The 13,707-nt window shown below is 64.0% G+C and overlaps 1 protein-coding gene across 4 annotated transcripts; it reads left to right on the forward strand.

Moving 5' to 3' along the window:
- The first annotated feature begins 116 nt into the window (after positions 1-116).
- Positions 117-11,995, forward strand: LOC142073798 (dynactin subunit 2-like). Of its 4 annotated transcripts, none has more exons than XR_012670471.1 (15): positions 117-122; positions 186-229; positions 1,153-1,221; positions 4,381-4,477; positions 4,597-4,658; positions 9,872-9,970; positions 10,053-10,213; positions 10,319-10,466; positions 10,551-10,616; positions 10,694-10,732; positions 10,857-10,934; positions 11,080-11,151; positions 11,224-11,363; positions 11,475-11,566; positions 11,652-11,942. XR_012670471.1 is itself a non-coding variant. In XM_075133985.1 (15 exons), exons 2-15 carry the CDS (start codon positions 194-196, stop codon positions 11,736-11,738), a joined length of 1,209 nt encoding a protein of 402 aa, XP_074990086.1. In that variant the 5' UTR covers positions 117-122; positions 186-193; the 3' UTR covers positions 11,739-11,942. The 4 variants fall into 4 exon arrangements, 3 of the variants coding, with proteins under 3 accessions (XP_074990086.1, XP_074990084.1, XP_074990085.1); XM_075133985.1 differs by having other exon boundaries at positions 11,261-11,363; XM_075133983.1 differs by lacking the exon at positions 11,475-11,566 and having other exon boundaries at positions 11,261-11,363; positions 11,652-11,995.
- The last annotated feature ends 1,712 nt before the right edge of the window (positions 11,996-13,707 follow it).

Below are 13,707 nucleotides of genomic sequence, written 5' to 3' on the forward strand. Positions count from 1 at the left end.
GGCCCCGCCCCCGCGCACTCCGTTTCCGCGCCCGGCCCGCGCGCTGCTCTCGCGAGAGCGGCCCCGCCCGGCCCGGCCCCGCTCGGCGCTTGGGGGATCCCGGCACCGACCCGTTCCCGGCCCCCCGTTCCTGACGACCCCCCTGTTCCCGACCCCCCGTTCCTTTCGACCCCCCCGTTCCCGAGCCCCGGCCATGGCCGACCCCAAGTACGCCGACCTGCCCGGCATCGTGAGTGCGGGACCGGGCCGTGGGGAGCGTGGGGGTCTGAGGGGATCGGGGGGATCTGGGGGTGTCTGAAGGGTTGGGGCGGTCTGAGGAGATCGGGGGGGTGGTGAGCTGTGGGGACTGCGGGAATTTGGGGGCCGGAGGGAGAATTAGGCGGTGTGGGGGGGCTGACGGGGGTACTGAGGTGGTCTGAAGGGATCAGGGCGATTTGGGGAGGTGTGAGGGGACCAGGGGGCCTGAGGGGACTGAAGGGGTCTGAGGGGATGAGGGGCCAGGGGAGAATGAGGGGGTGAGGGGGATCTGGGGGCGTCTGAGGAGATCGGGGGGGTCTGAGGGGATCGAGGGGTTCTGCAGGAACTGGGGGGGTCTGGGGGAACTGTGGGGATTGGTGGGGACTGAGAGGATGAGAGGGGTTTGGGGGGTCTGAGGGGATCGGGTGGCTCTGGGTCAGTAAATGGGGCATTTGGGGAGGCTGGGGGTGTGAGGGGAATGGAAGGTGTTAGAGGGGTCAGCTGGGGGGGATTGGGGGCTTTTGGGGGTGTGCAGGGGGATGTGAGGAAGCTGGGGCTGTAAGTGGGGTACTGGGGAATGTGTGTGGGGGGAGCAGGCATCTCTGGGGGGTTGGGAGTCCCCGGGGTATTTGGGGCGATTGTGGGAATCGGGGTACGTGTAAGGGCCCAGGGCATTTGGAGGTGTCGGGGGGACGGGGACAGTCAGTGGGGTGTTTGGGGACGTGAGGGGTGTCCAGAAGGGACGTGGAGTCTTTGTGGAGATGGGGGCCGTGGGGGGCAGGTAGCTGCCGTGGGTGTCTGTGGGCTGAGGCGGTGTCTGAAGCAGTTTGGGGCAGTCGTGGGGTATTTGATCATAACGGGATAATAAAGAGGCGAGGAGAGCTGGGGTTTCAGCGGAGCCCGTTTGTGCCCCAGGCCTGGAACGAACCTGACGTCTACGAGACCAGCGACCTGCCCGAGGACGACCAGGCCGAGTTCGAGGCGGTAAGGCCTCGCCGGGGCCGTGCTGTGGGGCGGGGGCGATCGAGTGTGCCCGTGCCCCCATCCCGCAGCCGTGCGGCGCAGCAGGACTGGCACCACGGCAGGGAAACGGCTCCTGTCCCCGCACGCGCCCCTGCAGTGCCACGTCCCCCCCACGGTGACGTGTCCCAGCGACGCGCCACCCCCATCTTTCAGCCTGCCAGTGCTCTGGGGGGCCAAGACGTGAGGGCAGGGCGCAGGCCCACCCCAGACAGGGTGGGCGTCCCCATCGCCGGCATCCGCATCTCCCGTGTCCGCATCCTGCATAACGCGGTCGAGGGCAGTGGAAGTGAGCAGGGCTGGCCAGCCACCCGTCTCCCTTGGCTTTGCACAGGCAGTGCCCAGCGGGCAGCACAGGGAGGGCGAGGGGGCCTGTTGAGGTGGGTTGACCCCCCTAAAAGAGCTCCAAATGGCGGCGGGGTCCCACAGACCAGCCCCGAGCCGGAGCCCATCGTGCCCAGGCCGTGGCTGTTCTCTGTGGGGCTGCCGCGCGGCGGCTTTGACGTGGGGTGACAGTGGGGGCCCGTCCTTGAGGCCGGCACGGCACGAGGGGCGCACCCGGGGCTGCATGGTGACCCCCAGCTCTGCCGGTGAGGGTGAAAGCTGGCGGGTGCTCGTGGATCATGGCCCAAATGGTGCTCGGTAGCCCCTGGGCTCTGCTGCGCCGGCACGCGCTCCCGGTTGGCCCAAGCCGGTGAGGGGGGAGCCGGGCCTCGGTGGTGCGGAGGTGAGACCTGGCTTCTCCCTGCGGTGTAGCCAGCGCTTGTGGGGGACGTGGCGTCGGCCCCACCAGGCGTGGTCTGGCGTGGCACCGTGTGCTGCACGCGGGGCAGGGGCACGCCGGGCACCCAGCCCCCGATTCTGAGGGAGGCAAAGAGATCCCTTGGTTGTTTCCACCCAAAGTTGCCCCTGTCAGGCCTCGGTCATGCCGAAACGGTGCCCGAGAATAGAGTGGTGCGGCACCGGTGACTCCCCCGGTGTTTTCCCTCCCGTGCGGCCCCCGCTGCAGGCAGGAGGCGAAGGGTTGCCGGGGTTTTAATTGCTGTCATCTCGTCCCCTGGGAGCCCCTCGCGCAGCTTCGTTGTGTTTCTTGCCTCTCGCGTGCTGAACTGACCTGAGTTTTCCCGCCGCTCTTCCCCTCCCTGCTCCCCACCTTGCCTGGACACTAGTTTGCACAAGTAAGCCCGTTCGCTGCTTCTGGTTCTGCATGCCGTTTGGGGTTGATTTTTGCATGCGGTAGATGCGCACGGGGTCCCGTAGCCGCTGCCTGTCGCTGCGCCGCCTGGTCCCAGCTGTGGGTCACCCCACCGTGGGGCGGAGGGGAGGCAGGCGGCAGCGGCTGTGGGTCCCAGGGTGCGACGTGGTGCTGCTGCCGCCTCCCTGCTGTCCCTTGCCCTCCTTGCATCTGCCCTGCCTGGCTGCACGCGCTGCCCTCCTTGTCCTTCGGGACCCGCAGGGACCCCCTGGCCCCCCGCAACGGGTTTTGGCCACACCGCGCTCCTGCCCCGGCGGCCTCGCGCCCCCCCGCAGTGACGCTGCCTGCGCAGAGGGGTGCTGCCCAGGGCCGGTTGCTGCCGTCTCGCTGTAGCCCGTCCTGCCAGGCTTTGCAGCACGCTGCGGGGCTGGGCGGGACAGGGGCAGGCGAGAGGGGCCGTGCTGAGCCCCCATCCCTGCTGCCAGCACAGCACGGGGCTGGCTGCTACGCAGGGCTCAGCTCGTGCCCCTCCAGGGACCGACATCGGGGTTTTGCCTCCCCAGCCCACAGGCGATGCTTCCCTCCTCCCCCCAGGAGCCCCGGGGACCTGCCAGGCGTTGGGCGGCTCCGTGGGGGCCCGTCCTGCCCCAGGTTCTGCTCACATCCCCCCCCAGGGGAACAGAAGAGCTGGAGCTGGAGGGAGGTTATGAGAGTGGGGGCTGGGCCGCATTGCCCCCAGACTCCGGCCGCATCCTGCTCCCACGCTTTCTCTGGGCACCTCGACCACCCCTTGTGGTGGCCGGGACCAGCGTGTTCCCGGCTGCCCCCAGCCCCGGGGTGCCCGGCTGAGGGTCCAGCCCGCCGCTGCCCCCGCTCTCGCAGCCGCTGCCCCCACCGCTGCCTTCGCCTCTGCGCTGGCGGCCCCCGTGTCCCGCATGGCTCCTGAGCCCTCGCGCGGGGCCGGCGGGCCCTCCCCGGCAGCAGCCTCAGCAGAGGGACGTGGGTGACGGCGGGCCGTGCATGGGACAAACCTTCTAACGCGATTTTTGTCTCTCTCTCCCCCCTCTCCTCCTAACCTTGCTCTGACTTTCTCACCTCTGGGAAACGCAAGGAGCTGGTAAGAGCCCGTCCATCGGCCGCCGTAACCCTGCGCTCTGCTCGCGGGCGCTCGCCGCTGCCTCCCCCCAGCCGGACGGCCCCCCCTAACGCTGCTAGTGCTGCTCCCGCTGCTCTCACGCCTTCTTGTCCATCCACAGCACAGCAGGGCTCCCCGAAAGCCCTTGAGGCCGCGGCCGGGCACAGGGGCTGGAGGGGGTCTGCCGTGGACCAGGGCAGCCGGTGGGGGGGTCCTTCGGGTGCCTCCCGCAGGGTCCTGCTGGTTGGGCCCCCCCCAGCTGCAGCAGGGGGCGAGGAGAGCCCAGACTCACCGTCCGCACTCGCCCTGCCAGGCTCCGGGCGAAGCCCCTTTGGTCTTTGAGGGGTGGAAGTCCTGCAACCCCCCCGATGCCCCCCGGGCGGTGGGAGCCCCCCGAAACGTGGCTGTGGGGCAGTTCGAGCCCTGCTGGGCCGGAGGCCGCCCCGGCTGCCCAGGACACGTGCGGGCTCAGCAGCCGATTTCCTGATCCTGGTTGTGGGGCTGCCAAAAGGTCTCAGGCCTCGGTGTGCGCTTGCACCTCTGTCCTGGCTGCCAGGCCCTTTGGGGGGTTTCCTGCCCACCGGGCTGGGCCAGGCCGGGGGTCCGATGTCCCCGCACCAGGCCCTGGGGACCTGCCGCGTCCTGGACAGCCCTCGCTGCCCTGGGCAGACCCCTTGCTGGGTTCCATCCCTGCGTGTCAGTCCCCGATGGCCGCCGGCCCTGCAGGGAGGCATCAGCTCTGCCGACAAACCCTCGCGGCTGCCTCGTCCCTAACGCCGAGCGTTATGTGCAGGAGGAGCTCACCAGCACCAGCGTGGAGCACCTCATCATCAACCCCAACGCCGCTTACGAGAAATTCCGGGAGAAGCGCCTGGGCACCGAGGGAGTGGGTGAGCCAGGGGGTTCGGGGAAGGGTGGGCTGTGGGGACCCAGGGTCGCTGAGCTGACCCCAGGGAGGGCACAGCCGCCGTGGGTATTTTGGGGTGACACCCTGCTTTTCCTCTTCCAGATTTCTCCGATCGCATCAGCAAGACCAGGACAACGGGCTACGAGTCTGGGGAGTATGAAATTGTGAGTCCAGAGCCCGTGGGAATGTGGAGCCACCCCAGCGCACGGTCCCTCGTCCCCCCTCACCCCACACTTATGTCCCTGGCCGAGGCCACAAATCGCCCAGAATCGCAGAAGGGTGGAGGTGGGAAGGGACTTCTGGAGGTCCTCTGGTCCAACCCGCCTGCTCAGGCAGGGCCACCTAGAGCCGATTGCCCAGGACCATATGCAGATGGCTTCTGAATAGCCCCAAGGGTGGAGACTCGACCATCTCTCTGGGCAACCTGTGGCAGTGCGTGGTCGCCCTCACAGTAAGAAAGTGTTTCCCAATGATCAGGGGGAACCTCCTGCGCTTCAGTTTGTGCCCATGGCCTCTGGTCCTGGCACTGGGCACCACTGAGAAGAGCCGAGCTGCGTCCTCTTGGCACCCTCCCCTTGGGTATTGATAAGATCCCTCCAGAGCCTTCTCTTCTCCAGCCCGAACAGGCCCAGCTTTCTCAGCCGTTCCTCAAAGGAGAGAGTTCCAGCCCTGTCAGCATCTTTGAGGCCCTTGGCTGGACTCTCTCCAGTATGTCCATGTCTCTCTTGTACTGGGGAGCCCAGCACTGGACACAGCACCTCCCTTGAGCACAACACTCCTAATGCTGCCCAAGACAGCGTTAGCCTTCTTTGCTGGGTGATGTTTAGCTTGGTGTCCACCAGGACCCCTGGGGCCTTTTCCACAGAGCTGCTTTCCAGCCGGGTGGCCCCAGCGTATCCTGGTGCCGGGGGTTGTTCCTCCCCAGGAGGAGCAGGACTTTGCACTTCCCCTTGTTGACCTCCATGAGGTTCCTGTGGGCCCATTTCTCCAGCCTGTCCGGGTCCCTCTGGATGGCAGCACGACCCTCTGGCATCTCAGCCACTCCTCCGAGTGTGGTGTCATCTGCAAACTTGCTGAGGGTTCGCCCTGCCCTGTCATGCAGATCATTAGCGAAGATGTTAAAGAGGATCTGGGCCAGCATTGACCCCTGGGGCACACCGGTCGTTCCTGGCCTCCAAGTAGACTTTGGGCCAATGATCACCACCCTCTGGGCTTTGCTGTTCGGCCAGGTTCAAGCCACCTCACTGCCTGCTCATCCAGCCCAGGCTTCAACAGCTTCTCTTGGAGGATCTTACGGGAGACAGTGTCAAAGGCTTTCCTGAAGTCCAGGTAGACAATCCCCACAGCTCTCTCCTTGTCTACCAGGCCAGTCATTTCATTGTAGAAGTTACTGAGTTGGTCAAGCATGACTTCCCCTTGGTGAAGCCATGCTGATGTCTCTGGGTGATTTTTTTGTTGTTTGTGCACCTGGAAATGGTTTCCAGGAGTAGCTGGTCCATGAGCTTCCCAGGGAAGAAGGTGAGGCTGACTGGCATGTGGTTCCCTGAGTCCTCTTTCTTGACCTGCTTGAAGATGGGGGTGACGTTCACTTTCCTCCAGTGCTCTGGCACTTCTCCCAGTGAAGTGACCCATCAAAGATTATTGAGAGTGGCCTTGCAACGCCATCAGCCAGATTTGCAATTAGAATTGCAGAATTGGAAAAAAGAATATTAAACCTCAAACATGTTTGTGCCAGATGGGTTTCGTGGATGTGCTGACCGCTTCTGGATGCACAACCCTCCCCACCGTGTAATGAAGCCCACACGACTCAGACAGGGCAATGCTGCCACCTTCCCGACAATATCAAACCAAAATAATTTCAGGATTTTTCTCCTAGCAATTTTTCCAGTCCAAGCATTCCTCTAGGGACACCCCCTGCCCGCAGGCTGTCGCATGGGCTTTCTCTAAAGGGGGTGATCACTGGGGAGGAGCAGGGCAGCAGCAGGGCCCTGGCTTGTGCATCTCCCATCAGCCGGATCCCTCAGCCCTCGCGGGTGCATCCCATCTGTGCCCATGCACTTCTGTACGGCCGGCTTCCCTAAGTATTCCCTGACCTGATCCTCTTCCGCCAAGGGTCTGCCTTGCTCCAGCCTTTCCCCCGGCCTCTGTGACCCGGGATTCCTGAAGGCCGGTCGGGCTGGTAGAGACGAGGCCAAGGCAGCTTTCAGTGCCTCAGCCTTTCCCACCTCCTGTGTGCCCAGCTCCCCCACCTCGTTCAGCAGCAGGCCCCCATTTCCCCTTGCCGTCCTTCTGCCACCTGGGTGCTCACAGAAGCCCTTCGTGGACATCCCTGGCCAGGTTGAATCATCGAATCGTTAAGGTTGGAAAAGACCTCTAAGATCATCGAGTCCAACCATCAACCCAATCCCCCCATGCCCACTACACCATGTGCCTAAGCGCCTCATCTACACATCTTTTAAATACCTCCAGGGATGGTGACTCAACCACGTCCCTGGGCAGCCTGGTCCAAGGCCTGACCACTCTTTCAGTAAAGAAATTTCTCCTCATGTCCAATCTAAACCTCCCTTGGTGCAACTTGAGGCCATTTCCTCTCGTCCTATCGCTGTTACTTGGGAGAAGAGGCCAACCCCCACCTCACTACAACCTCCTTTCAGGGAGTTGTAGAGCACAATGAGGTCTCCCCTCAGCCTCCTCCTCTCCAGGCTGAACACCCCCAGTTCCCTCAGCCGCTCCTCATAAGACTTGTGCTCCAGGCCCTTCACCAGCTTCGTTGCCCTCCTCTGGACACGCTCCAGCACCTCCATGTCCTTCTTGTAGTGAGGGGCCCAAAACTGAACACAGGATTCGAGGTGCGGCCTCACCAGTGCCGAGTACAGGGGCACGATCACCTCCCTGCTCCTGCTGGCCACACTATTTCTGATACAGGCCAGGATGCCGTTGGCCTTCTTGGCCACCTGGGCACGCTGCCGGCTCATGTTCAGCTGTCAACCAGCACCCCCAGGTCCTTTTCCTCTGGGCAGCTTTCCAGCCACTCTTCCCCAAGCCTGCAGCGTTGCCTGGGGTTGTTGTGGCCGAAGTGCAGGACCCGGCACTTGGCCTTGTTGAACCTCATACATTGGCCTCGGCCCATCGATCCAGCCTGTCCAGGTCCCTCTGCAGAGCCTTCCCACCCTCCAGCAGATCAACACTCCCGCCCAACTTGGTGTCGTCTGCAAACTGACTGAGGGAGCACTCGATCCCCTCGTCCAGATCATTGATAAAGATATTGAACAGGACCGGCCCCAGTACTGAGCCCTGGGGAACACCGCTCGTGACCGGCCGCCAACTGGATTTAACTCCATTCACCACAACTCTCTGGGCCCGGCCGTCCAGCCAGTTTTTTACCCAGCGAAGAGTGGACCTGTCTAGGCCGTGAGCCGCCAGCTTCTCTAGGAGAATGCTGTGGGAGACAGTGTCAAAGGCTTTACTGAAGTCCAGGTAGACCACATCCACAGCCTTTCCCTCATCCACTAGGCGGGTCACCTGGTCATAGAAGGAGATCAGGTTGGTCAAGCAGGACCCGCCTTCCATGAACCCGTGCTGGCTGGGCCTGATCCCCCGGTTGTCCCGGACATGGCTCGTGAGCACCCTCAAAACCAACCGCTCCATGATCTTCCCCGGCACCGAGGTCAGGCTGACCGGCCTGTAGTTCCCCGGATCCTCCTTCCGGCCCTTCTTGTAGATGGGCGTCACATTGGCGAGCCTCCAGTCGTCCGGGACCTCCCCAGTTAACCAGGACTGCTGGTAAATGATGGAGAGCGGCTCGGCAAGCTCCTCCGCCAGCTCCCTCAGTACCCTCGGGTGGATCCCATCCGGCCCCATAGACTTGTGAATGTCCAGTTGGCGTAGCAGGTCATTAACTTCATCCTCTTGAATTATGGGGGGTTTATCCTGCTCGTCGTCCTTGTCTTCCAGCTCAGGGGGCTGAGTACCCTGAGGATAACCACTCTGACTACTAAAGACTGAGGCAAAGAAGGTGTTAAGTATCTCAGCCTTATCTTCGTCCTTGGTGGCAACGTTCCCCCCCGCATCCAATAGAGGATGGAGATTCTCCTTGGCTCTCCTTTTGTCATTAATATACTTGTAAAAGCATTTTTTGTTGTTTCTCACGACAGTGGCCAGGTTGAGTTCTAGCCGGGCTTTTGCCTTTCTAATTTCCTCTGTGCACGACCTAACGAGATCCCTGTACTCCTCTTGAGTTGCCTGCGTCAGGAAGTTATCCTCCACACACTCCAGGAACCTCCTCGACTGTTTCCTCTCTGCCGTGTGGTATTTCCAGCAGACGTCCGGGAAGTTGAACTCCCCCACGAGAACAAGGGCTAACGACTGGGAGACTTCTGCCAGCCTCTGGTAGAATATTTCGTCTGCCTCCTCGTCCTGGCTAGGTGGTCTATAACAGACTCCCAGCAGGATATCTGCCTTGTTGGCCTTCCCCCTCATCCTTACCCACAAGCATTCGACCTCGTCATCACTACCATCGAGCTCTAGACAGTCGAAGCACTCCCTAACATACAGGGCTACTCCACCTCCTCTCCTTCCTCGCCTGTCCCTTCTGAAGAGCTTATAGCCATCCATTGCAGCACTCCAATCGTGCGACTCATCCCACCACGTTTCCGTGATGGCGACTAAGTCATAGCTACCCCGCTGCACAATGGCTTCCAGCTCCTCCTGTTTGCCGCCCATGCTGCGTGCACTGGTGTAGATGCACTTGAGCTGGGCTGCCGATTTCTCCCCCGACATTGGCGTGCGGTCCCTAGGCTCGTCTCTAGAGAGCCTGGTTTTATCCCCTTCCCCCTTCGAACCGAGTTCCGGCCTGGCTTTGGCTTTCCTAACCTCATCCTTGGCCGCTCGGGCAATGTCTCTCTCCTCGTCCCAGGCTCCCTGTCCCTGCTCCAGGCTCTGCCTCCTTCCTTTCCGTGTCTGGGTTTGGCCAGGAGCTCCTGTTCACCCAGGCAGCCTCCTGGCTTTTTTGGCTGACCGCCCACTCGTGGGGACGCAGCGCTCTGGAGCTTGGAGGAGGTGATGCTGGAACATCAGCCAGCGTTCCTGGGCCCCTCTTCCCTCCGTTGCCTGATCCAGGGGGCTGTGCCAGCAGGTCTCTGAAATCCCCCATGAGGACCAGGGCCCACGAACATGAGGCTGCTCCTGCCGGGCTGTCGAGGGCCTCGCCCGCTTGTTCTCCCTGGTCAATGCCTTTTGTTGCCTTTCTGCGGAGGTGTGGGTGGGCACCGAGGGGAGTTGGGTCCCAGCGTCCCAGCCACCGCTCCCCGCCCTGGGTGCCTGGTGCCGCAGGCAGGGCGTGAGCCCCTGCCTGACCCCCCCGTTCCTCTCTCCGCAGCTCGGCGAGGGTCTTGGTGCCAAAGAGACGCCGCAGCAGCGGTACCAGCGGCTGCAGCACGAGGTGCAGGAGCTGGTTCAGGAGGTGGAGCAGATCCAGGTGAGCATGAGCCCTGCCCTGGGGACCAGTGGGGAGGCCGTCCCAGGGGGGTGACACAGCCACCTCTCCTCCCCCGGCACAGAGCACGCTGAAGGAGTCGGCGGCGGAGGAGGAGCTGACGCCCATGGCCTTGGCCAGGCAGGTCGAGGGCCTGAAGCAGCAGCTGGTCTCCAGCCACCTGGAGAAGCTTCTGGGCCCCGCCGCAGCCATAGACTTTGCAGACCCCGAGGGTGCCCTGGCCAAGTGAGTGGGGTCCCGGGAGCCCGGGGCCGCAGCTGAGGGAGCAGGGGGAAGATGCCACCGTGGGGCGGTGCAGGGACCCCGTGCCCACCTTTTCCCCCTGCCCAGGCGCCTGCTGCAGCAGCTGGAGGTGGCGAAGTGCAGCAAGGCAGCGCCGGGGAAGAGCCCCGCCAAAGCCCCGGTGCCCACCGGAGACGCCGTCACCTTTGAGCTGTACTGGAGGCCGGAGCAGGACCAGTTTGCCCAGACGGCCAAGGTGAGCGTGGGGAGGGGACACGCACACTGTGCCTGACCCCAGAATGGGGTGTCCTGCCGTCTCACGCCCCGCACCTCCCCCCAGATGGCGGAGCTGGAGAAGCGGCTGGCGCAGCTGGAGGCGACGGTGCGGTGCGAGCCCGACAGCCAGGTGAGGGCCAGGGGCTCCTGCCCTGCCACTCTGCTGCCCCCCATCCTGCCCCACTGATGCAATTTCCTTCCCCCCAGAACCCGCTGTTGGTCGGGCTGAAGGGCACCAGCCTCGTGGTGAGTCAGGCAGGGGGTGGGGGGCATGCAGGGTCCCTTTCCCCCCATGCCGTGCCCATAGCACTTGCGGGGGGCAGTCCCAGGGTGCTGCCCTGTCCCCCCTCACCCTGCTCTCCGTCCCCAGGAGACCGTGCAGGTCCTGCAGGCCAAGGTGAACATCCTGGACGTGGCCGTGCTGGACCAAGTGGAGGCCCGGCTGCAGGTGAGCGGGGAGGACGGAAGGAGGGAAGTGTGCGGTGGGTGTCACGGGGCCACGGGAGGGCCACGGGACGGCAGAGGCCCAGGCCATGAAATTGGGGGTGGGCACTGCTGGATTTGGGGTCTCACATCTGCTCCCCCCTCCCCAGAGCGTGCTGGGGAAGGTGAATGAAATTGCCAAGCACAAGGCAACCGTGCAAGATGCCGACACCCAGAGCAAGGTAAGAGCTGGTGGGGAGGGCCCCCCAAAGGCAACCCCGGCATGGTGGGGGATATATGGAGCCCCCCTCCAGGCTGTTCTGGCCCCCCCACTTCTGGCCCATCCCCCAGATCCACCAGATCTATGAGACGATGCAGCGCTGGGACCCCGTGGCCAGCACCCTGCCTGATGTTGTGCAGAGGCTGGTGACCCTCAGGGACCTGCACGAGCAAGGTGAGGGGCTGGAGGGGATGTTGGGGACAGTGGCATGATGTGACCAGGAGCATCGCGGTGGGGGGATCGCTGCTCCCCCCCCCCAGCACTGAGCTTTCTCCTCCCTCCCAGCCACACGGTTCGGGCAGGTCCTCGTGCACTTGGACACCACGCAGCAGGAGATAGCTGGTGCTCTCAAGGACAACAGCGTGCTGCTGGCGGAGGTGGGTCCCACCAACGCCTGCTGGGGTGGAGTGGGGTCCCCGTCCTGCCCCCCCTGCTCACCCCCTTCCCCACTCACCCCCCCAGGTCCAGAAGACAATGAAGGAAAACCTGGCCGTTGTAGAGGACAACTTTGCGGACATAGACGCCCGCATCAAGCGGCTGCAGAAGTGAGAGCACCCTGGAGACCCCCCTGCACCGGGCATCCCTGCCCCTCCCCGGGTCCTGCGACCCCCTGGGAATCACTCCCTCCCCTCCGCAGGTACCAGCCCCTGCTTGTATATAGCCTGGCTCCTCCCCACCCCTCCATTCCCACCCCGGGGGGGCATTCTCTGTACCCCCCCAGATTTACTCCAATAAACAGCTCAGCTCAAAGCGCATCCGTGTCGGCATCTCCTTCGGGCTGTGGGGCCTGAGCAGGGCCCAGCCGCCGGGTTTTAAAAGCATCTTTTAGTGGTGCATAACCCCCCCAACGCCCCCCCCACCCCGCAGCCTCCTCGTCGCACCAAGTCCCATCGCTCTGTCGGAAAGCTGCGACCCACAGGGGGAAAGTCTCCTCGTTGCCACCCGTGGGGCAGGGGGTAGTGTGTGTGTGTGGGGACGGGGATGGCCCCGTGTGGGTTGGGATGGCCCGGGGCAGGGTCGCGTGACCCCCCCCAGGCGGGCGGAGATGATTATCGCTGGTACTGAGGGATGAGAAGGGGGGAACCTCGTTTTTGGTGAGGGAGAACCTCGTGCTAACCTAACCCCGAGTGGATCCAGTCGCGGGGCCGCGACACCCCCAAGCCTGAGGTAATGGGGGGCAGCGGGACCCCCCAGCATGGGCAGTGGGCACTGGGGATGGACCCCCCCCCAGCTGCGTCCCCTAGCACCAGTCCTGTCCCCCCAGCGCGGTTCCTTCCCTGGGGTGGGGACCACCACGGTGGGTTTGAGCCCTGTGGGCAGTTGCTGGGCCATGATCTTGTTGGGATGACGGAGACGTGGTGGGATGCCTGCGGCACTGAAAGCCGCCTTTGCCTCCGTCTCTACCGGCCCGACCGGCCTTCAGGAATCCCAGGTCACAGAGGCCGGGGGAAAGGCTGGAGCAAGGCAGACCCTTGGCGGAAGAGGATCAGGTCAGGGAATACTTAAGGAAACCGGCCATACAGGGCACGGGCACAGGTGAACCCCAAAACCGCTCAGGCGTGCCCCGTGGGCACTGCTGTAGCGTTTGGGTTGGCTTTTGGGTTGCATTGGCATTGTTTGTTTTGGGGATTGGAGGCGCCAGGGGTGGCAGGTCCCGGGGCGGGGGGCTCTGGTGAGACCAGTGAGGAGGTACATCCTTGGAAGGAGATCCGAACTACCAGTTAACCCCATTGTTCCCCAGCAAAGTCCTCTGGAGTAGTCTGACCTCTTCTGACCTACTCTAATTAGCGTAGTAAAAACCCCACCCCCGGGCAGGAAAGCCCCCTGCCCAACCAAGCCCCTTCCCCACTGAACATGCGCAGTACAAGAACGGACACCGTGCCTTCAACTGAAGACGAGGCATCCAAGGACCAGTGCACGGGGGGTGACCCAGTGCCAGTGCACAAAGTACTGGTAACTTGCTGGGATGTACGAGGGGCTCACCGTGCGCTGCCGAGGGGTGCGAGCTTCGCGGCGCTACCGCCCCGCGCCCCCTCCGCGCAGACACGGCGCGAACGAGCGCCTCGGCTCGGTGCGTGGGGTGGGCTGGTTGCACACCGGGTAACGAACCCCGCTGGAGGGACACCGCTTCCACGAGGGGGGGCGTGCAGCTCCCCCCGTGTAACCCAGCCTGTGTGTACCCTCCGTGGGTACCCACCCGGGAGCACCCACTCGTGCCTCCCCCGTGTGGATGCCTGGGAAACCCAGCCGGTGTGCCCCCGCCCGTGTGTGCCCCCCCGCGTGCCCTCCCGTGTCTCCCCCCATGTCTTCCCCCGTGCCCCCCCACGCCACCCCCCACGTACACCCACCCGTGTGCCCCCTCTCGTGTGTACCCCCCCGTGTGCCCCCCCGGAACCCCCCCGTGTTCCCCCGCCCCCCCGCACAGGCCCCGCCCCCGCGCACTCCGTTTCCGCGCCCGGCCCGCGCGCTGCTCTCGCGAGAGCGGCCCCGCCCGGCCCGGCCCCGCTCGGCGCTTGGG

This window comes from Calonectris borealis, chromosome 30 (assembly GCF_964195595.1).
Source record: "Calonectris borealis chromosome 30, bCalBor7.hap1.2, whole genome shotgun sequence".
NCBI classification, from domain to species: Eukaryota; Metazoa; Chordata; class Aves; order Procellariiformes; family Procellariidae; genus Calonectris; species Calonectris borealis.

Excerpts from the sequence above, each read along its gene's own strand:
- LOC142073798 (XM_075133983.1), top strand. The coding sequence starts at position 194 with ATGGCCGACCCCAAGTACGCCGACCTGCCCGGCATC. Across the intron at positions 9,971-10,052 it reads AGGAGGTGGAGCAGATCCAG|AGCACGCTGAAGGAGTCGGC; the intron begins GTGAGCATGAGC and ends CCCCCGGCACAG. Across the intron at positions 10,733-10,856 it reads TGAAGGGCACCAGCCTCGTG|GAGACCGTGCAGGTCCTGCA; the intron begins GTGAGTCAGGCA and ends CTCCGTCCCCAG.